The sequence below is a fragment of the Patella vulgata genome, chromosome 5, assembly GCF_932274485.2.
Source record: "Patella vulgata chromosome 5, xgPatVulg1.2, whole genome shotgun sequence".
In the NCBI taxonomy this organism is placed as follows: Eukaryota; Metazoa; Mollusca; class Gastropoda; family Patellidae; genus Patella; species Patella vulgata.
The window spans coordinates 16,660,669-16,685,281 of record NC_065883.2 but is presented as its reverse complement, the minus strand read 5'-3'; the positions used below and the strand labels follow the sequence as shown (position 1 = coordinate 16,685,281).

At 32.1% G+C, this 24,613-nt stretch overlaps 1 protein-coding gene across 1 annotated transcript in view; it reads left to right on the top strand.

Moving 5' to 3' along the window:
- Positions 1-24,613, top strand: part of LOC126822572 (kinesin-like protein KIF16B) — a 34,018-nt gene that overhangs the window by 3,705 nt on the left and 5,700 nt on the right. The window contains exons 3-10 of the mRNA XM_056100935.1: positions 1,376-1,492; positions 17,919-18,035; positions 19,399-19,431; positions 20,700-20,761; positions 21,931-22,043; positions 22,625-22,694; positions 23,121-23,193; positions 23,542-23,609. Of these exons, the coding sequence (XP_055956910.1) occupies positions 1,376-1,492; positions 17,919-18,035; positions 19,399-19,431; positions 20,700-20,761; positions 21,931-22,043; positions 22,625-22,694; positions 23,121-23,193; positions 23,542-23,609 (653 nt within the window). The remainder of the gene's footprint in view (positions 1-1,375; positions 1,493-17,918; positions 18,036-19,398; positions 19,432-20,699; positions 20,762-21,930; positions 22,044-22,624; positions 22,695-23,120; positions 23,194-23,541; positions 23,610-24,613) is intronic.

The following is a 24,613-nucleotide window of genomic DNA, read 5'->3' as shown; positions in this document are numbered from 1 at the left end:
TCATGTCAACAAATATACGGATACCTCAGCCAACAGTGGCGTCGATTCAGTTAGGTTGCCCTAGGGATCCACTTCCACCCCTTTTAACCCCAACTTTTCAAAAAAGATTTGAAGACCCCCCCCCCCCCAATATCCCACATCTGCCACTGTTTTCAGCCCTGGCAATATTCTCCCCTCACTTTGCTCAGTTAATGAGGTAGTGACAATTTTTATTTCACTGATATACGCAAAGCAAAATAAAGTAGAACATGACATTCCTACTCATAATAAGATTACTTGTTATATTGATTAGATTCAGTTAATTAAGGTGACTTGATCTATTAACCCGAGGGGCTTTCACCTGAAACACAATTAAAGGTAACTCTATCTACAGTGATATGGCTTGTGATTTTGTTAATGGTTGAAGCTAGTTAGTTAAGTAAAAGATAAATATTTATATTTGCTCACTGGTATAGTGTTTTATAATATAACAAATCAAAATATTTGTATGACTACAAAAACATTATAACTTCTTTAGAACATTTTATGGTGACAGAGTTTGCAATTTATTTTAGTCATTTTCATGAAATTGACAGTTGCAGTACACTTCAACAATTAAATATAGGACAAAATTTTGATATCAGTGTTTAACATTAAAAGCCATTGAAATTCCTGAGGTGGAAGATAAAGAAGTATTTTTTTATATTTAGTAAATTTCTCCGATACTTGTACTGGTAGATGAAAAAGCTTAATATGGATCAAAATCTGTCCCATGTAACTTACAAGAAAGTAATTTGTCTATAGCAGTTATACAATATGGCATACCATTTACAAGGGAGTAATTTGTAATTATAGATAAGATACATACTCATTAGTCTTCATGTATTATGTAATAGTTTGTGTATCAAATAACCCAAAAGTCTTTTGAAGTGTTATAATTGGATTATTAAGTTTCACGCAAAATTAATTATTTGATTACTTCCTTCTTGATGTATGTGTTCACATATTGGACGGTGATGTATATTATTCATTTTGTGTATTATTGGATATGTATATTATTTAATTTGTGTATTATTCATTTTGTGTATTGTTGTATGTGTATTATTCCTTTGTGTATTATTGGATTTGTGTATTATTCACTTTGTGTATTATTGGATTTTCCCATTATTCACTTTGTGTATTATTGGATTTTCCCATTATTCACTTTGTGTATTATTGGATTTGTGTATTTGTGCAAAGGAATAGATTTTGAATTTTAGTTTCTACAGAGTATGTTTATTGTGTTTAAATTATTTAAACCACCATCATTAGTCAAAGAAGCATTATCACCAAGAAAACAAATGTCTCAAATTGACATTTTTGTGGATAAATTTTACATTTCTCTTACTTTTTACAGGTTGATCCAAACAATCCTTATGGAGATAACCGAGAACGAGAGAAACATTTTTGTTATGATTTTTGTTATAATTCTACAAGTAAACCAGATACACCAGGATATGGATCTCAAGAACAGGTAAATCATTTTTGTATTTACACAACCATCATTTACACTAGAGAATATATACAGGAACCGCCATAGCTCAGTGGGTAAGATGCTGGCTCTCTAACTACATGTATGAGGTCTCAGTATTAGCTTGATAACGTTGAGAGAATACTCTTCGAAACGTCGCCCAAATAAATTAAGTAGCCATCTTTCCATAAGTATGTGTTTTTGTATATTGCTCTATCCAGTTACTAAATGCCTCTGAAAGATTATGAGGTCTCAGGTTTACTGAGAAAGTTACTCAGGATTTTATGGCATAATTCCCCCTTGTCAGTGGTGCAGGATGTGGGTCCTGACAAGAAACAGTGTCTAGTCATTAGGATGGAACAAAAAACCAAGGTCTTATGTACATATTGGTGTGCATGTAAAAGAACCACTGTGAATTGAAATCGAAGTAAGAGTAGGTAGTAGTGCTTCTGTCTGGGAAAAATTTCCTGAATAGCATACTGTACACCGATCGCCATTAGCCCAGTCCGTACAGAACAGTAGGACATTAAACCTCATTTCATATCATTTCATATAACCCATCTTCATTAGCCCAATCAAAGTTGAACAGTAGGAGGTTAAACCCCATTTCATTTCATTACAAAATGTAAATGCTTCCAACCCTATCAATATTCAGAATATTTTGATCATTAATGCTGCGTTATGTCCCAGCCCCAGGACGACTTTACTGCGTGATGACTGTAGGAGGAGGGCTGACATGTTTAATATGTGTTAGTTGGGTGTGTTAATATCATAGTCAATATTGTAAATCACATTCTGTGGCTGTTATTTTTATGTCATAACTTGTAATCTTTTCATAAAGATATTAGAAATTGATCCATATTTATTGAATATGTTGAAGATAATGATATATTGTACTACATGTATAACGTGATCTTGTAATGTTGTGTTGTCTTTGAAGGTGTGTTATACAATAGTATTTTGGAGAAATTGATATGATTTATATACAATACATGTAGTATACATGAAATAACAACCCTCTTTATTACAGATTTACATGTCTTCTAAATAATTGAAAACTAAGATTACAGATATATATATCAGGGGTCGTTGTGCATTTTTTGTTCGTAAATTTGTTTTTTGCTCTGATCGGTCATTGTGAACACTAGTTATTTCAAAATGAAAATGTGAACACAGTCTTATACAATTTATTGGAATACATGTATATGTATATATACATGTATATATTATGTAAAGAAATTTTAGAAAGGGCAATGAACCGGACGAAAGAGGGGGCACACTCAAGCAATAAAACATCTGCCAGTGTCAGTAATATACAGTAATTCTGTATTCCATAGAATTGTCCAATGCACATTCTGAAACCTTGAAATCCATATTCTCAGAAAGACTATTGTGGACATTCTAGAGTAGAAGAAAGATTTTGCAAAGTTTTCTCTAAAACATTGACTGGCCTCTTTTTAATCCAATTTAATGCAAGCTGGAAAATTAACTAGTTTTCAGATAATTTTCAATTTAAATTATGAATAATCAATTTGAGTACAATTTAGCTTAGATAGCTTGGCCGGATAAAGCTGTGAAAAGTTAGATATTGTCCAGATAAAGCTGTGACAAATTAGATATTTGAAAATGATGATCGATCATCTGCTTTAAGATCCTGATAGTCCTAAATTCAGGTTAGCTAATACTACTACTACATGTACCTGGTGCTTTAGCTTTAACGTCTGCATCCACAGAAATGATATCGCAGACAAGACATAAGAGAGCCTACCCTTCTTCCTATTTTTAGAATATGATTTTGCAAACTTTCCATTTGTGGCCTTAGGCCATGGAGTGTGGGTTTAGTGGGACGTTCTTCCCTTTATTTAATGCGGACATATATGCATCTCTTCTCTGGATTGGTAGATGTCATCTTTGTGGGTTTAGTGTTTATGTGCCAGACCGGTCTTATTGTGGCCTTCCCTTACTCCACTATCCTACTCTGCAGGTTTGGTATCTGTTTCGTTAGGTTACCATGAACCCAAGTCATTTTAACCTTTCAAGGTTTCAACATGTGAGAGAGTGACAGTAGCCAAATGATTAATTGAGTAATTGTTAAGTTGGTTGATGAAATGATTGACAGTTAGACTAATATGTATCTTATCATTTAGATCATTCTACTCTTCCAACAACTTCTTGTACTGTAAATTTTTTTCTCTATCGTTGTATCTGTATATTGTATTAATATGATCTTATACAAAATCTAGTAGTTATATTTAATAAGTAAAAACATAACAAAAATCTTGTGCATTCTATTTTGATATAGACTACATGTACCTGAGATTGATTACTAAAGGTGAGCGAGGTCTCGATCAAGTCATAGGGCCCCGATAATCTGTTAGATATTGAAGTACATATGCTGGAGGGTTTTTTTGCCTCAATAAACAAGTACTTCATCAAGTGTTTTTATGGTTGAGAAATGAAATGAAATAGGGTTTGAGGATGGGCATATGCCATGCAGTGTGCTACAAGGGAAATTTTGCCTGGACAGCAATGCTATGGCCTTCTCTTATTTGTGAATTCAAACTGTAAAGGGTTCTCTTTATGAGCAAGCTGATGTGCACACTTGACATTGGTTTATCATTCCATCCAAATAGCTAGACACTGTCTTTGTCAGGCCGTTATGGTTCAGACAAACTTGGACAGTTTCTTTGTTGATAGTCTATCACCTTATATCTGAATTTATTATTAGCCAAAGGAGTAGCCTACTCTTCTTCGGAATGGCTGAATGAAATTTGGTAGGAATAGCTGACCAAAATAAATGTTGGCTCCCATGAGTGAAAAGTAAGACAGGGACAGGGGCACCACAGAGGGGTAAATTTAAACATTTGTTACCTGTTCTATGAAAGCCTTTAATATATTTTGATAAAATTGTTTTGAATGTTTCTTATGTTGTGGTAGCACTAACACATACAGGTGGTGTGACAGACTACTTTAATTAGGTAAATTTATGTAATTTTGATTTCTGCAATGTGCATATAATCTTGACTGATACATGTATGGTAGGTGATTAGGGCCCTTTGGCCTCTTGATATGTAGAGGATTTTAATCCTCTCTTTGCAATGAGTAATTTGAATTAAGAATTTTCCAAAGAACATGGAGGAGCTTAAAAATTAAGTGAGTTCACTCATTAAATATATAAAAGCGTTCTTTGTTAGAACTACACGTAAAAGCAAATCAGTATGTGACGCGTCAAGTTCAAACTTTTATTAAGTTAATGAGTATGAATTTGTTGCACAGAGAAAAAAAGCTTGTTAATACTGAACTCATCAAGCATTGTCAATGTTAACAATTCTGTAAACATTTAATTAGATCTTGACAATAAAATATTTGTATTGACGACAACTATAATGGATGAATGATGATGTTAATTGTTAAATAAGTGTTAGAAAGTTTGTCAAAAAAATTTGTGGATCAGTAAACATTTTTCACCTGACAAGACAATGATTACGAACCAACAATGAATAGAGCTTTAAATATTGATCTTTATATCGATTTATCAAAGCTGGTGGCATTTCGACGGTATATGTGATTTATATTTTGTTAAAGATGAAAGGTATAATGATTAAAGTTCCAAGCGTCATGGTGCCTTGTCGACACCTTCAGGAAGTAAACTATCACAGAAACCTACAGTGCTACATGACCACACAATTATCTCTTTCTGTGTTATTAGGTTCAGACAGATAATTTCTAATTATAATTAATACATTCTTCGTGTTTTCTCCGTTCCCAGTGTTATCAATAGTACTATGCTACATTAGGTTTTAGATCAATTTTTATGAACCCTGCATTCCTTGGTATGTTTGTGACAAGTTTAGTGTTGTTACATGAATATCATTTCACAGTACATTAATATAACATCAAAGATAAAGATCTTAATGATCTATTGCTACGTGTATTACTTAGGGCACCACCCAAACCAATAAAATCACATGCAGGGGGGATTCTTCAGTCTTTTATCAATGCTTTATATGGTTCATATAAAAATACCAGTGAACATAGGTTTGTCTAAAACAGAGGATAAGTGATTGTCAATTAGCCGTCACTTATACATGTACCATAGTTCTTTGGATGGGGTAAAACACAAAGGTTTTGTGTATACCATTGGCAGCTGACATTTGTAAATCGAAATAAGAGTAGGTCATACATGGAGGGAGAGGGGGAGGGATTGAATCTGGGGATGGGGTAGAGATTTATTGGGGCAGGGGAGCTGGGGGATCCCTAGGAGCCTGATACATTTTCATGCTATATAGATTTTACTGAATTGAAGTGAAATTGAAGCCATTTAAAACCAGGAAAGGGAAGTTCAGGCACCGATTTAGAATATTAAACCTTGGTCGGTCTGTGTTATGTAGACCAGACATTATGCATGTTGGTTTATATAGGATATAGTAAAGTTGACTACTGCATGGTCCACAGAAATGTATACTAAACATATGTTAGTACTTTAACCAGCACATACTGACAATAAATGTTAACTAACGCACATTGAAGTGAAGAATATTCTATAATCGTATTACTTATCACCTACAAACCTTGTCATGTACAATTTCTTGTTCAAAATCGTAAAAAAAAATGACCAAACTGAAGCCATTGTAATAATATCCTCTCTTAATTCAGGGAGATGAAGCATCTAAGGACTTGCGACCAAAAAAAAACAAACACTTACAATTAAGCAACCCATAGTTCAATCAGAATTACCCACTGCCTTCAACACAGTGATCCTGCAGTCTATTTTTCTCTTGGTACCAGCTGTCAAATGTATCATAAAGAAAGTATTTGCCCTGTCATGCCCTCTCACTCAATATCATCTTCCTGATCATAACACTACACTTGAGAATACCAAATCTCTTATGACTAGGAAGACAGGGAACATTAAGGTTTAGTCTATCTGTCACAGTAGAAATCATGTCTGTAATTATGAAATTAATACAACCATAATATTTGGGCTTACATGTATCTGTTGGTTTGGTTAGGTTCGTTTTATATGATAATCACAGAGTTTTATGAGTAATAACTGCAATAATACCACATGTGTTAAAATATACTTCCAGAATAAATGGTGTTTTTACTTCTAGAATATCTTCAATAAGTGATGTCTAAATGTACTATTTCTGATAACTGTTTAGTTTGCTGCTTGTTTTTATAATCAGTCGACTTTTGTATTTATATTGTAATAGTTCACTTCAAGTACAAGTACATGTAGTGTTGATGCAGCAGCCACAGACCAAATAAAGCAGAAAAATGAAAAACAGGTGTTTAAATATTTTTATGTTCAAGGTCAGATAGGCAATATAGAATGTAGACCAGACCAATTTAATTTTTCGTTCTTCGGGGTAAAAGCTACTCAAAGCATAAAAATTTGGAACTAAAAGCTTTTAAGAAGAGCAACCAAGTACCTTTTATTTTCCCGATGAAATAGGAAGTGAATTTGTGTGGCCTGATAGCAAGGATATAGAGAGGTGAGACGGAAATGGTTCATCAGTCCTTCAGGTTCATTTCCATTGATTTTGTTGGGTACACATTTTCACTTTGTAAAACAAAAATCTGTTTCATGTTTCATGCTGTTTGTTTTGTAAAGATGTTGACGAAGGTGTTTAATTCCTTCTAAGTTATGTTTTGAACTAGTGTTTGTTTTTAATTTGGTAGAGGTTAACATGTTAAATGTATTATGAAATATTTATTTATAAAATCTGAGACTGTGGCGAAGTAACTCCTTATAGAAAGTACTGCTGATTGATGATCAAATGCCTTAACAGTGCAGACAAGATCGAATCTCAGTGATATGGTTGGGGATCAAATTAAAAATTGAAAAAGTATAGGAAATATACCTCAAGCAACATATAAGCAGATTCAGATAGACTGGATTTTGATGAATTATTATGAATATTATACAGTTGTCTAATAAATCAGGGAAATATATAAACATTACATAAATATTTGAATTGGAAATAATGATATGTATATCTACATGTATATATAGATAGATGAGTCATACTTAGATTTATTGTGTTTATATTGTAATTCAATGTATATAGAGATATAGGTATATCTGTCATTGTTCACCTTACAGGTATGATAAATACTACTAACAATAATATACAAACAATAATACCTACATGTACAATGTATACCTATATATCACAATATTGACAATAATAAACTTTCATATAAATCTGTGGATCAATAAATCAAATAGATCAATGGTCATTTTTAGATGTACAATATACAGATTAGTCGAGGTAGATTAGAACCATAATAAATTTTTATATTGATTTTCTCCAAATTCTCCGAGACTATTGATTTTCTGATAAAAAGAAATTGTTGTTACTGTGACAAAAAAGTAAGAAACCTATTGTTAGGGTTAGTTTTCACAAGTCTATATGCTAATTTAAAAAGTCGTATGTCATGCCAATGTATTTGGCCTCTTCAAGTAAAATAAAATTTCCAGTTGAAACTTTGAAAAATATTGACCAGACACAGTACATTGAATACATAATACTGTTACTGACATCCTAGCAACACATATAGTTTTGTTTGGACATTAATCTAAGTTAAATATGAAAAAAAACAAACAAATTTAAACTTCAGTATTTTTCTATCAATTAGGAGAGCTCAAAATAGTTGCAACTTCAATAGATTTCAAAATTTAATCAAACAAGAAAAAGTTTTCAGATAAGCATTAGCTGAACTGGCTGAGACTACATGAGATAAGAGCCATTTACTCTGTATAGTAAATGTGGAATTTCTCCAAATTCTACTGGATAAGCATAACTTGAACACTTTCCAAACAGTGAATTGGAATTTGTAATCTATGAAAATGTCAGAATATGAGTCTTATGAGTAAGAAATACATCTTGTAGCAGCATGTGTAATATGATAAAATCTGATATAAATAAACACGTTGCACTGAAACTTGATAAAAATACACATTAAAACATGATAATAAAATACACATACAGATAAATACACCTTGATACTAATAAATATACATTGATACTAACAGATACACAAGAGATACACATTGATACTAATAAATACACATTGGAACTAATAAATATACATGGATACTAATGGATACACATTGGTACTAATAAATACACATTGATACTAATAAATACACATTGATACTAATAGATACACATTGATACCAAAAATACACATTGATACTAATAGATACACATTGATACTAATAAATACACATTGAAATTAATAAATACATATTACGACATGATTCAAAAGGAGTTAGCATTGGATATTATCTAAATGTTTGCATAATTTAAATTAAGGAGAAGTTCACGAATCAAATTATCTCATTTATACTTTTAACTTACATGTAATTGGTTACATTGTACTTTTATCAGTGAAGAGGTTAGGTACTTGTACCACACCCCTCTAAAAAAATTAAGTGCCCCTTTTTATCCAGGGGTCTTAAAAAAGATAATGACTAACTGCAAATGTTAAAACTTAACATATGTTAGTTAGAAGGGCAAATAGGCATTTTAATTTTAGGGTAATATTTTGATGGTCTAAGAATCTCTAATGGGTTAGGGCCAAAGTCCCAAGAAAATTTTGGCATTCTTTAAAGCATTCCCCATTGTAGTTGTCCCCCTCTCCCATCCAAACATTCCTGGATTCCACTGAAAATAAAAAATATAGTTTCTCTTTCAATGTTTTGGTATTATGCTCAGATCGTACATTCCGGAAGTATATAAAATGTTAATTATGAGTTGATAAAGTTTATTGACAAACCAATAAAAACTAAACAATATTGTTGACCTGCGTGATGTATCTCTGTGTGTTTTTTTAAAAAGATGAATAAATATATTAAGTAAAAATGTTTAACATCAATAAGAGTATAATGTTATATCGTGTTATTGTCACAGTAACAACCAAACAAAAGAATAAAAACTTGTAACATTTACATAGTTATCTAGAAAGTTAAATAATATATTATTATTGAACACCTTGATATATGAGCTACTGCTACCTGTAATAAAATGAAAGTGGGAGTTCTCATCTTCCTATAATCTGATCTTTTCAGGGAGGGTACAGGTGAAGAACTAGTAACGTGTGCATTGGGGGGGGGGGGGAGAGAATTTCCACATCCATGTACCCTTCTTCAATTTCCAACTGCCTAGCATTTCCAGAAATTGTTTTTTTCGTGCTATCGAGATGACTAGCTACAGATTCCTTGTCAGCCCAACAAACATCACACCTGACAAGCAATGGCCAGACTTGAAAATCCCAAAGGGTTTTCTTGTCTAAAGCCAGGATACAAACACTGGACATTCTAGCCGAGAGTTAATTGCACCGACCACTTGAATATGGTGGTGCTGTGGGAGGGAAGATGGTATGAAGGAGGGAAGAGGTTATGAAGGGGTGAAGATACAATGTCAGTGTAAGCTCACTTTTCAATGTGCATTCACTTTTTTTTTCAAAATTCATGAACTTAAGCCTTTGGGGCAAACCATCATTACTATGGTTTTCTTTTAAAAAAAAAACCATCGACAGTATTTGATGATGATGATATCAAAGCTGAACTTACATGTAAGTCACACAGTTTTCTATTTATAATTAATGTACTAAAGCGGGTGTTGGCTTCCTGTTTGTCTCACTGACTATTAAAACATTAATGTGTTCAATAGAAATTGATAGGGAAGTCAGGGAATTGATGATATTAATGTCAGTGTTTTCTAATGCCAGAAATCTAATTTTAGTTCCATCTGTATGTTTTCTTGTGTTGTAATCTGAGTCGAGATCTAAATGATTTGGTTGAAGTTGTTGAGTGCTGTAGTGTCTGTAGGTTAGAAGATTGTTACCAACTCTACATGTTTTATTGGCTGTAATGATCAGACAGACAAATTCCCACCTGTTCTTAGTTAAATCTTTAAATAGAAATTTACTTTTAATAATAAATCATTGTAAAGAGGGAGTCCAGGAACGGGGCGGACGCAGGATATTTATTAAGCGGGGTGGGGACTAATATAACACTCAATATCATCAGCGCTACATAACCACAACTAACAAAAAGCACAAATTTACAAAGTGAATTTTGTATACTATTTCGAAAATTTTTGAGATTACAATGCATACACACTCTATATACATATTATGTATATGAAAAACTATTATCATCAGGGAGTCTACCTGTACTGAAAATAGAAACAGACATGAAAGCATTTACTTTTTTTCATGTGTCAATATTTTATATGCATTTTTTTGTAAGGATTAGTCTTCAGATGTCTTAATTTATTGATTTATGTTTATTGAAGTGTTTGGAACATTCCACATAAACAGCTGCAATACTTATATCCAAATACACGTGTCTGACCTAAAAACTGAGAGAGCAGTATTTGTCACTTGAGATATAATTTATAACATCAATTCAGTCCAAATTGTTAAATATCATCAATTCGATTATTAAAATATAGTAGATTATCTGATATGAGTCGTTATGTCAATACATTACATATGGTATTAATATTAAAGTATTATAATTGAACACTGCACTTGAATTATAACCTAGCATATAACCTATTAGCTTTTCAAATGGATTTAAACAATCGAGTTTGAATGATTTATTATTGCTTTAAAGACAGCAATACAAGACTGTAAAATATTTCTAAGGGTCATCTATATCTATTTTATTAGATTTCAATGTTTATACAAATTATATTGCTAGGTGTGTTATCACAGGAAATGAAATTTAAATATATTCGGTAAATCTGATAGGAATTTTGAAGAACATATCTCATATGGATTTACCGTAGGTCACTCGCACTAGCTAGATGTGTGTAGAACATGTTGAACTTCCAGGAATGCCATTTGATGGCAGTCAAAATTAGATTTTGTGTGTTGAGTCGTTGACAATAGTTATTTAAGTTCAACCTGTGTGAGTTAAGTCGACCTCTTGGCTGTTAATAGCCTATATAGTTGTTTCAAAATGGCATAATTGAAAAGGTTAAAACTTTTATCTTGTCATTTCATAACATGATATTTCATACAAATTGATATAAATTTAATAGACAATTTAACCCATGTGGTGGCTACTGGACCACCATACAGATAGCCTGCTCATCCCGGAATATTGACATTATCTGAGAGGTGGATTACATACATCTATATGATTTCTCAGCTTCAAAGGGAATGTAGTGTTCAGTATTATGAGCATCTATTTATACTATCTGGCCGAAACATCAGTCTACCATTCAGAATACATGTTGCACGTTAAGATTTATTCTTTTCTAAAGAGTTGGGGATATTAATTCATACATTTGTGGAAGAGGGTTTGGGTGCACTTTTGAACATAAGGTCTGTTTTGAGTCAGGTGAAGTGGATATTACTTCATACCACAGTAGGTGGGTGGATGGTTGAGTGGTCTAATACATGTACCTGCACTTTACATCATTTATTACGATTATGAAGTGAATTGTTTCGATTCCAAGCTTGTATTTGACAGGTTGTAGGGTTGTCTGCCCAACCACATGTGTTTTCTCTGGGTCGTTCGGCTTCCTTCTACTTCATTCCGTACATGTAAGCAAATTATTGAAATAAAATTGTGTACACAGACACAACTTTATCTCTGTATAATTATGTACATGTACATGTATGTACCCTTTGTTTCATGTATATTTCTATTATTTTTATTTGTATGTGCACATAATCTTGTATGTTTTTTTATGCAATAAAGTTTCTTCTATTCTCTTCTGCATGTATTTGGGTTAGTTGAGATTATTGTATTTGCAAGTTGTCATGCAAATATTTGTGTTGCTAAATGAAATTGTATATCGTCTTGAATCTTCTCAGACAAAAAGTAAATAAGATGCACAAGTAAAAAATGATGTATAAATTACCGGTACAAAGAAAACAACAAACGATAATTGATGTCACACCTTCTTCTTTAAGGCTATTGTAGTCATTCCATCAAACTGGTTTATAAAGTATAATCATGCTTACTTGATTATCACCCCAGGGTATTTATGATTCAACAGTTTATAATCAATAATTTAAGCCTTTTATTTACTGGTGTTGACTGTTTTATGATCAATGATGCATTGAGATATACTTGTCAACTTATAAATTTTAGATATAGGCTATACTATTCAAGTTGGTATGGGCGTACAATTTTGAGTGGGTCTACTCCGACTACCGCAACACTCACTCGTAGAGGCCAAAGTAGGACTTTTTAACATGTCCATGTACATTTTGCTTGATAACAATAATAGGATGATTGTCGAAACGTCGTGCTTTCAGAATAAAACCAGTGATTGTTTCCCATAAAAATTGTGTGATGTTAATGTGTTTCCCAATCGTTAAACACCACTTAAAGATTACATGTAGATGTATTGAACACTAATTACAAAAATATTTAAAGAGCTGCTGCAAATGGGGCCTACATTTTCCCTTTGGCCTATTATTAGCTTTGTATGAGCCTGTTGATCATCTGATGTTCTACTGTCTCACAGACATTAATTCATGGGTAGACAAATACTGATTATATTGTAGTAAATCAAGAAACTAATTTGAGCAAGAAACAAATGCAACCTGCAGATTACCAATCATACATTACTTTCAATAGACATTTCTATTTCATGACCTCATCTCGTCATTTGGAGGAGGATGTTATCTTTTTAAATTGTTCATAAATTTAGACATTTCTATTTCATGACCTCATCTCGTCATTTGGAGGAGGATGTAATCTTTTTTAAATTGTTTATAAATTGTAATAACGGTTTTGAGCTTTGTCAAATTGTTTCCTTTTGCCCAAGTGCAACAATAATATGGTAAATAGAATTATAATGAAAGCGAAATTACTAACATCATTTAACCGCAATGAGGATTAAAGCTAAATTGTAAGGAAAGCTAAAAAGTGCAAGAGGACTGCAATACATGCAAAGACAACTGATAAGACAGACATGCGGATAAGACACAAAATACACAGACACTGTAAGCAATAAACAACAATTATCAATGGATCCGGGAGCCAGTCATAACCGGCCACAGTGCTGTACAGTCCTGGGCCTGTAATAATACAGGCTACACCCAGAATGAAAAAAAAACCTTAACTATTTACAAGAAAGACAGAATAGAAATAATGCAACCTATCTGGATTATGGTTCTTAAGGATGTTAATCCAGATAGAATTTATTTCAGTCACGATTTTCGGTTTCGTCCCTTTTGTCCACATTCTCTTTAAAACAAAAAACAAAAAAATTTAAAGTTTAATGATTGTTTGTGTCACATTTAAAGAGATATTGATGAAAATCAGATAGTAGTTTAAGCTCTGGGTATTAGCCCACTCAAAATCCATTAAATCTGACAGGATTCACTTTAGATAGGTCTGGAATCTTGATAGCTAAAACAAACTAAGGTTAACAAGTTATCACCAGAGCTTGCATATATTTCCACCCTACTGGGTTCTACAATTCAATATAATAATACTTTAATAACAACAGCATACCTCTCATACTTTATATTACCTCAAGTCTTATCTATATATCCATGTTATTGATTAATTAAAGACACCCTCAGCTATTTTACAGATAACACTATCTATTGGTGTATATGCATTGTTTTTTATTTATGTACCTAAAGACCACAACAATTTAGACTTCTGTTTTTCTGGTACACCTATTAAAAATTCTGCTTTAAATTAAATTTCTTCAGGCAAAAAACTGATTTAAAAACAAAGTACTAAGATGTTCTTCTTAAAAATTTAAGTTTTGAAATTTTTTGCAGAGATGTGCCATTACAGCTGCTGTATATGGTGATACATTTTTTGTAGGATTTGACATTGGAAGCTGATTTAAGATAGCTTCCTGTTTCTGTTTGAATGTTAAAGCTTGTGAACACAATACAGCCGAGTTCATAATGATGTCCCCTTAAGTGATTCATAATTTTTCAATTACAAATATGCATTCCATTTACAAATCAATATTAAAACCGTCAATAGAATTTTATATATGATGGCTTGTGACTGTAATTTTTCTACAAAAACATTCCTGGGAGCCCGAAATGTCAATAGAAAAACATTGAAACCAAACATTGATGATTTCAACAGTTAATGACATCGGATTATTGTTCGGAATTATCTAGAATAATATCGAATGTAAATTTGATTGATTTCACTATACATATAAGAAGGGTGTGTCTTTGGTATTTTTTAGGAGACATGACATCTGAAGGTATAATATTTGATGTAGTGTTTAAATAAACAAACTAATGAGACACTTTGATCTCTTCTGATAGGCATATTGATCTCTTGGTCGCATGTCTGATTTTTCTCTTATACATGACCTTTATATGTTTTCTTTAACAAGGCCTTTTAAACTTATCTTTACATGTATAAGTTTTAGCCCATTGAATAAAAACATCTTTATTTAAGTAGCACTTGAGATGGTATTATCAAATGACAAACGATAATATCTGTTTTAAACTCTACTTTGAAAAGTTGTTTAACCATTATGATTTTTTTGAAAGGTATGCAAATTGTGCACCTATGCCTGTAATTTACCAGGTTAAAAAAAGGTATAAAAGTTGATATTTTCATCCGTATAATTTATCATAGCCGTAGTTTCTATGCAAATGATCACTATCGCTAATATCATTAGACTGATCAGCATAGTGTTTACTGTATTCTAATGATAAAACCTTTGGGAATTTTTGATATCTAAAATGTAGAAAGCTGGCTGGCTGGGAGGGGGGGGGGGGCTGGGACTTACTCCTGGAAAATAAGGAGAGAAGGGAAAGGAGTTTAATAACATCATGTGAACACTACTTCAGTCTTGACTATATTAGTATTGTCACATGTGCAGTGCCTACTCGTCTTCGAATTCCACCTGTCACAAATTCTTTAAGGTGAATCCCAAAGTGTTTATGGATGGCCCTAAATTCTTCATCCCACCCTATCCGGTGAAATTAATTATTCCCATAGGAACTACCATCAACAGTAAGTTAGCTATTCATGATGTGATAATTACTTACTGGATATACATTATTTAAAACAAATAACAAGTTAACGGCAATGCCAATTAGACATCAATTGGTAGGATGTTATCCAAATGATGGCACTTATATTTAGAATCAGTCCAATTAATATTTTCCCTGTAGGATATTGTAGTCGCAAAAACCATTTTTAGTAACTCTTTAATATCGTATAATGGAGTACAAACACTGTTTCTAAATATGAATTTATTTATTTTATTGATCTGTGTGTAATTATGACAAGAATAGAGGACAATTAATGTAGTTACAAGTGAATATCTAGCGTATATTATAGATGAGTAGTTTCTATTCATAAATAAGTATCGAAGATTGTTAAATGAGCAGATCATGTTTTTGTTGTCTCTATGATTGTAAATGTTTTATAGTATTCCCACGCTTTCATTCATAAACGCTTAAACCTCATTATGACTTTTCACTATCATTTTCTGGAAATTACCATTTAGGATATATTTATATAGAATTATATTTTAGTTTGTGAATGTTGTATAAGAGACATGTATATATGTAGAAAATTAATATAAGTGTACATGTATTATAAGAAATGAAATGAAATGGGGTTTAATGTCCTGTTACTGTGCACCAACCAGTCTAATGAAGACAGGCATAAGCCATACAGGGAAATTTGCCTGGACAGTGGCACTATGGCCTGCTCTTTATTTTGAATTCCAACTGTCATGGGATCTTTTACTTGCATGCCAATAAGTATATGAAAGGTCGGTTTTTTTTTCATGCTGAATGACTAGACCTTCAACACTGACAAGGGGAAACCAGACAAGTAAATATATGTATTAGCATAATCTTTATTTAATAGGACAGCTATGTATACTTGAGAGAAAGTTTAGACAAGTCCACTCATAATTATTGAATTTCCAGTTTGTACATGTCAATATGTGATTAAAGTTCGCTTGTGTTAAAAAAAATCACATCTGTCTAAAATACAATAGAGACATGACAGTTTACCCAACAGAAGCTCTTGTTCTCAGTGGGTATATTTTGACCTCGAGTCAGAAATATGTACTCATTGCTATGGAATTACATTGCCGAAATCAAAGAATGAATGTTACATTTTAACACTGGAAATTGTTTTTATATCCACAATAAGATTAAATGTGGATACAGATATTTATTTAATAAGATATGTGGGAAGACAATATTTTTACTCAGATTGTGTAACATATTATTCTAGAATAATGTAAATATAACCAAAGAAGAAAACAAATATCTACTTTAGAAATTATGAATTGAGTGACCTTGAAGGCCGGTGAAAACAGATGGCAATTTACACAAAAAGTACACCAGAGCTTCATTAGAACACTGCCTATTAGAACACTGCCTGTTCTGGTGTTCTGTCTAACACACAATTTATATATCTCTTGGATACGGGGATCGATTCCCTGGTTGTACGTGACAAGGAGTAGAGTCACCTGTCCAACATCGTAGGTTTTCTCTGGGTCCTCCGGTTTCCTCCCACTGCTAAAGACCCCTACGTGCAAGCAGATTATTGAAATAAAATTGAATCATGTTGGTCCCGAAATGACCTGGTTTGTGTCAAGTGGATGTTATACCCCATTTCTCTCTCTCTCTCTCTCTCTTTCTCTCTCTCTCTCTCTTTCTCTTGAATAGGCTTATTTTAAAACTGAATGTAGTTAAAACATGCTGGGATTTTAAGACGCGGTAAGGTTCAGGTGATGAATTTAAACTGGTTTAGAGATCGCCAGGGTTTTTAAACTCTAACCTACCTAATATTGAAATACACTATAACTATACTTGTATCTATAAATACAATGTTTCATAAAATTGCTTGGTACAATCTTTATAATCATAAGCTGTCAGTCAAACTATTAGCTGCAATGAGGTCAACAAATATCTATATTGTCAAAGTTTCCAAAATTACATATGATATACACATGTATACATAACGTATAGATCATAATATATTATTGTAAATCTTATTGATAATCTAGACTATAAATTGGCCTATTGCCATTTAATGAAGTTTTCATACGGAAAAAAAATGTCCTATCGCACATAGTCATTGATTCCCCCACCCCAACCCCCCTTTGATTATTTCTGTATCCAAATATAGATTCTTTCTGTAGAAAATATAATAAAAGGTAGACCTTTGACTCAGCTATGCCGGTTTTCACTTGCACCTTTTATCCTTTAAACTTTCAACAGAATTCAGAAATACATGTATCTGATACTTTTATTCATTTGTTGACCTGAAATTTTTACATATTGGCTGCACAGTGTGAAACCCTAATAAATAAATCATGGAAGGCATTCTCAGGAGCCTTTTATTTTCCACTAGTTTGGTAATGGGGGAAAAAAGAAAAAACATAGATTATTGGATTTATTTAAATTAATATGCCATTTATGTTTTCAGATATTCCAAGATCTTGGTACAGATGTCATACAATCTGCTGTGGAGGGATACAATGCGTGTCTGTTTGCGTATGGACAGACAAGTACAGGGAAAACATATACCATGACAGGAACAGAGGTAAACTATCTAAAATCCATATGTACATTTTTCTGCCCTTGCGAGTGTAAACATGCATCAGCTACTCAACTTTAGTTTGCAATGGCAATTTTTTTAGCATGCTATGTAAGGCAATCAAATTAAAACAAGATTTTATTTCATTCTGTGTATTCAGTTGGTCACTCATGTGATATTCTAAGACATGTTTAAGAAAAGCACACTCTGGGCCTGTGTTGGTAGAATAATTATACATTTGGCCTTGATATCTCAATAATCAAAGCAGTTTAAATGTTCTGAAATATTCTGTATTGAACTTTCTTGATTGATCGGTTGTTCTGAAGTACTCGTCTTCATTAGCCCAGTTGGAGCAGAACAGTAGGACGTTAAACCCCATTTCAGTTCATTTGTTCTGAAGTACCAATCATAATCCACACATTACTATAGGTGTACTACAGGATCAAACACAGGATCTCTTGGGTAGCGAATCTAGCTTTGGAGGGAGCACCTTAGCCAGTGTGACGCTCCCACCAGTAAAGAAATATCTTTTGATCCAAGATGAAGTGAAGCAGACCCTGAAATAAAATGGAAGGAGATATTGATGTAATGTAAATTAGATTGGTTGTTGTCTCATTTATTCTGTGAAGAGTTTATTTTAAGATTTAGCTTGTCAGCAAGTTAAATGAGCTTAATTGTTCCAGAAAACAATACGCTTCTGAATACTTGAATTAAATTGACATATTGTATTTAAATTGTGTTATGTTTTATGTTTTTATATTCTAATTCTATATTACATTAACATCTGACAATATATCTTTGAAGTCTGTTTAACGATCACATCACATGCAATGAAATGAAATGGGGTTTAACTGCCAATTTTGTTTTACCAAATGGGATAATATAGATGGTCGATCACATAAACTTTATTGACTAATCAAATTATCTTTATAACAGTACGAAGCTGCATATTTTGGTTGATTTTGGGAAAGTATACATGTGAATGATTGGGTTAGGGGTTAAAACCAGTTGGAATACAATTGTTTCGATGTAAATGTTACACTACCTGGAAGGACATCATGATGATAAAAAAGATCAGATAATACAAATGAAATGCAATTGATATCTGACTTAAGTTTGATGATATCTTTTCATAGCCTCTGCTACAATCCTTAAACTTCTGTTCTGTTGAATGTAAAATATTAATAAATGCCTGTCTTACAAAGTTTACTGTATAATATCATGTGGGCAACCCAGAACATGACACAAACATGGCCATGTCTGTAGAAAGATACCGCCCTGTCTGTAGGGAGATACTGCCCTGTTGGAGCTGTGTTAATGAATTAATATTAATAAAAATATTCTTGTTTTTTTCTATTTTATCTTTCAGGAAGAAGTTGGTCTGATTCCAAGAATTTGTGAAGTGAGTAGACTAATTTTGTTCAGAACATATTGTACAATTCAAAGTAATTAAATTATATTAATTGCTGTATTATTTTGCCATAGAAATACCATATAGTTATAAATACAAATGTAGATATAAAGGAGTTCAAGCCCATAAATAAAACGATAAGAACAGTAAAAATTGTGCTGTGTGAATTGACAATAGCCTAGTAATAGAGAAGGAAGAAAAATAACTGTAGAAGAATAATCACATTATTTACGAACCATTGCACGTACCTGGGAGGCATTATAAAAGATATTCAAAGATTAATGTTTGATCCTTTTAGAAGTGAATATTGTTCTTTCGTTGATTGATCCAATACCAAAATCAATAGAAAAAATCAATTTATGTTTTTTTTGCGGAACTATTGAAGCACATATAACTAAAGAAAAAAAGATATATGTATACAAAAACAATAAGACAACCAAAATATTTTATATTGATATGCAATATTATGCAAGGCTACATTTGGTTATCTTTGTTTGCCAATATTTATCTTTATTTACCGATTTGTAGGATAACAGTGTTTGGTCTTGCACTAATCATTAAATCGAGATCAATTTTACTCAGATTTAATCTAATAAAAGTAATCCTCAAATTTTTCAATTGCTAACCAAATTAGATTTTCTAAAATCCGTAAACTTAACCATAAGCAGTATAACATAAGGAAGACAGCAATATATGAAGTATCCTTTAACATATCTAGCATATTATATACAAGTTGCAGTTAATAAATCAGTAAATGTTATCCATAAAGCTATCTGTTATTATATATTGCTTTCACTAAATAACCTTTTAAAAAATATCTCGTATTGAATATTGCTAGTGCATATTTCTGATCCATATGCTTCCCATGTGCATTCATTTGATTAGTAAAATTGATTAACTATGTTGCATGCTATGATGTAATTACATTCTTCCGTTTTGTACTTTTATTAGGAATTATTACCTTATTTTATTTCTTTTTACCTTCATTCTGTCAATCAGGATACACTTAATAGTAAAACTATTGATTTCTACTATTGAAAATAGACAAGAATGTGCCCTCGAATAATACCTCCTTTTTAAAACTCATTCAGTAGGCTAATGATTGAGTAACAATTGCTCACTCTTTGAAATAATAAAAAAAATCTCCAAGAATTTATTGATTTTATGATCAAATCTGACTTATTGCAAAAAAGCTAATGATTGCAAGACAGATAAAATGTTCAATTTATCTGTATTATTTTATTTATATTATCTTTCAGGGATTATTTAGTCATATAGAATCGGAACAAGATGAGAAAATTACATTTAAAGTGGAAATAAGGTGAGGTAGAATCAATTACCAATGTCACATTAATGGCTTTAAATACGACGATCAAGCCACAATGCCTTTTCAGCTTTCATTTTGAAGAACTATATTTTATAAAACTGAATTAAATGCAATTGAATGCTGTTACAAATTAAAGTAGTGTAGGCATTCCTGAAATGAAATGGGGTTTAAAGTCATAGTTTCTGCACCGACTGGGCTAATAATGATGAGCATATCTCCTTCAATGTGCTATGAGGAAAATTTTGACTGTACAGCCTACTTTTATTTCGAATTCTAACTGTCAAAGGATCTATTACATGTTCTGTAATTCCAAACAACTGGGCACGTCCCTTGTCAGGCCTTCCTTCTTACACATCTGACAAGAGGAAACCACACTAAAAAATCCCAAGAAACTTTATCAGCCAAACCCGGGAGCGAATCTGGGACCTCCTGGTTAGCGAACCAGCGTCTTGGTCACTGAGCCATTGTGATTTCAGTAACCATTCCTGATTATGGGAGTAAAATAGTTGTCCTTTTCACTTTGGATTGACCAAATTTTAATAGATACACCTGTTAATGTACATTGACAGTAAAAAATCTTATTTCCCCACAGTAGGCTACTCATGTTCCTTGTACATTAGGAAAATTTGTGTGCCTTTCCCATATGTTTTGGTAATCCTGGACACACCCCTTTAAGATATCACTTTAGATACATGTAAGTGTTTATATCTATTGGAATCTGTATTGACTAGATAATCTATATATAACGTCTACGTGTATTATCTATGATATTGAATTTCTCTTGACAATCTCCATCATGATATGATATAACATTTCAAGAGCTACAGATATTAACAATTGATTAAATAGTGTAATCATACATATATGGTACTATTTTTAGCTCCATTGTTATAAATTCACTTTCCTGGGAACTGACTTGTGGTACATATTGTTGAAACCGATAATCGTAAACAGATGATTACATCAGTGAAAGTTGGCAAAGAATGTTGCATCTTGAATTGGCCATGTTTCAAAATATGAAGTGCCATCTGTCTGAAACTTTTATTATTTAGGTAGTATTGTCTCAATACCACATGAAAATTGGGTGAAAAAACAAAACTATATTTTGTTCATATTATTTCTGAGGTTTCACATCTGCTTATATTTTTGTCTTGTAATTTTAGTTATTTAGAGATATATAATGAGAGAGTTCGAGATTTGTTAAAATCTGGTTTTGCCAATGAAAAATATACGTTAAAAGTTCGAGAGCATCCTAAAGAGGGACCATATGTACAAGGTATCTTAAAACAGTTCTTCATATGTAAATAATCATAATTAAATCAACCTGTCCATAATATCATGTATAATGTATTGGACGTTAAATTTGTAAAAAAACAAAAAAACACATTAAATCAGTTCCAAATATTCTATGTCTGGTTTTCTAATGCCTATTAATCTTTTAAAATTATATCCTGAAGTTCTGAGATTTCTTTATATTTGATCATGTATTTTAAAGGAGCTAAAACTCTTTGATTTAGCTCAAAATAGAGAATTGAATTAAATTATTTTTGTCTGCTATGTATCTCAACACTGGCTTTATTTGTTTAAGAAGTCATTGTCATCCCACAAAACAAATTAATGTATAAAAAACAATAAAAACAACAAATCAAAGAGATCTTGTCAATTTAAATATTGAGGCATGATACTGTGCGCAGGTCAGTAATAGGTTATTCCTAATTTGTCATGTCTGCCTTTCAAATGAAAACCCACAACAACACAACACAATCATTCGGATAGATTTCTAATCTAACAATAGAATGTAATAATAGAAAATGAAATAATTGTTTTAATAAAATAATTTGTAAACTATTATTTCAGATTTATCCTCCCATAGAGTAAAAAATTTAACTGAAACTTTAGGGTTTTTGGAAAGAGGAAATGATAATAGGTAAGAAATTGTTTCCCCAACTGTCTCAAATATAGTTTTCAATATATTTTCAAATTTGTTTTTTTGTCAACTTAACCGCGTTTAACACCCTACATTCAGAACCATTCAGGTTATTGAAGACAGGTATATGCCATGCATTGTGCTATGAGGGAAACTTTGTTTGTACAGTGGTGGAAAGGTCTACTATTATTTCATATTCCAAATGTTCTTTGTCCCATTCGAATGACTAGAAACTGTCCATTGCCAGGCTCTCTGTTCGGCACTACTGACAAGGCAATACCACACATAAAAATCATGAGGAACTTTCTCGGCCAACCTTGGGATCGATCCCGGTTAGTGAGCTAAAGCCTTAATCACTGAGCCACCTCGGTTCTGCTCAGATTAACAGGCTCAATATTTTATTGACAAATTCTGTTTGTTTTACAGGACAACTGCAGCAACACACATGCATGAACACAGTAGTCGTAGTCATGCTATAGTTACATTAGTTTTTACTCAGGTCAGTGGTAATTATCATATTGTCTTCAAGGAGTCTGGCTTTTTTAATTTATTTTGATTAGTTAGTGTTAGTTGTATTTTACGTCCGCTTCCACCGAGGTTATATCGCAGACAATTTATTTTGATTAAGAAGTCTTTTAATTTATAACATACACTACTAGTATTTGGTCGTTAATTATCAATAACAAAGAGATTGTCAATTCCTACACCTTCTAAAAGAAGCCTTTTAATTAATACGCTTGTATATTACCATTTTAACTCAATTCAAGTAAAATCATAGTTCTTTATCCTGACATACACGATGAGCTTATTTACAGAAAACAAATAACATAAATTTCTGTATTTTTAGGCATTATTTGAAGATGATCTACCTCGAGAAATTGTTAGTAAAATTCATTTAGTGGATTTAGCGGGAAGGTGAATATCAGTTTTTTTTTCTTATATACACAGTTGAGAATTGAGGATTTTATTCTATTGATTGTTTTAATAATTGAAACAAATCAAGAGTTAAATTAAGTAGAAATTACATAGAAAATGATTGTTAATATTTAATGAATAACTTTGTCTAAAGGACAGTGAGTTTTGTTTTCTTTGTATTATGGGAGTGTCATGATATAAATTCTAAATAAGGCCATGTAAAAAAATTATTATGGTTTTTAGATAAATCTGTGTTGCTCAAAAAGTGACGCATAACCCCTTTTTTTAAAAAAAAAAATAAAATGTCTCACTATTTACCGCACATAAATATTTTATCCTGATTACACAAAGTAACTAAATTTTAAAAAAAAGTGAATCAAGAAATGTGGCTGCGCAGGGCAGTGAAGTTTTTTTTTTTTTGGGGGGGGGGGGGCACACCTGGCACAGTCTACAGTAGGTATTTTAGAGCTATGGTCAGCAATTTTTTTTTGGGGGGGGGCATTGCCCCCCCCTTGCCCCCTGCTGGCTACGGGCCTGGTGGCAACCCTGAAAAATGTGTATGACAATCATAAATGATACTGGATAATCATACATTCCTATTAACAACATGATGAAATAAATGTAGTGCCTTGAGAATTGAAATGCGATGTTTTAGCGATGTTAGTGATCCTTTTACAAAATAAAAACCTCCCTGCTGCATTTGATTTTTGGTAAGGATTGTCTTGAAAACCAGAATATTTTTTTGTATGTCCTAAATGTTGTGGTTTATCATAGTTCCATGTTCTTTACCTAAGTCGTAGTATTATTCAATGTTACTGAATATCTTTTCAATGATTAATTTGTTTGGATTTATTATTCTTACTCTGCCCTTTCACTTGAACTACATTCTTATCAAAATGATAGTATACTTAGCTACATATATTGTAAGTGTTATATTATAAAAACAACTTTGAAATGTGTAAATATTTGGAGTACCTGTATTACACACCCTGTATTAATCTAAA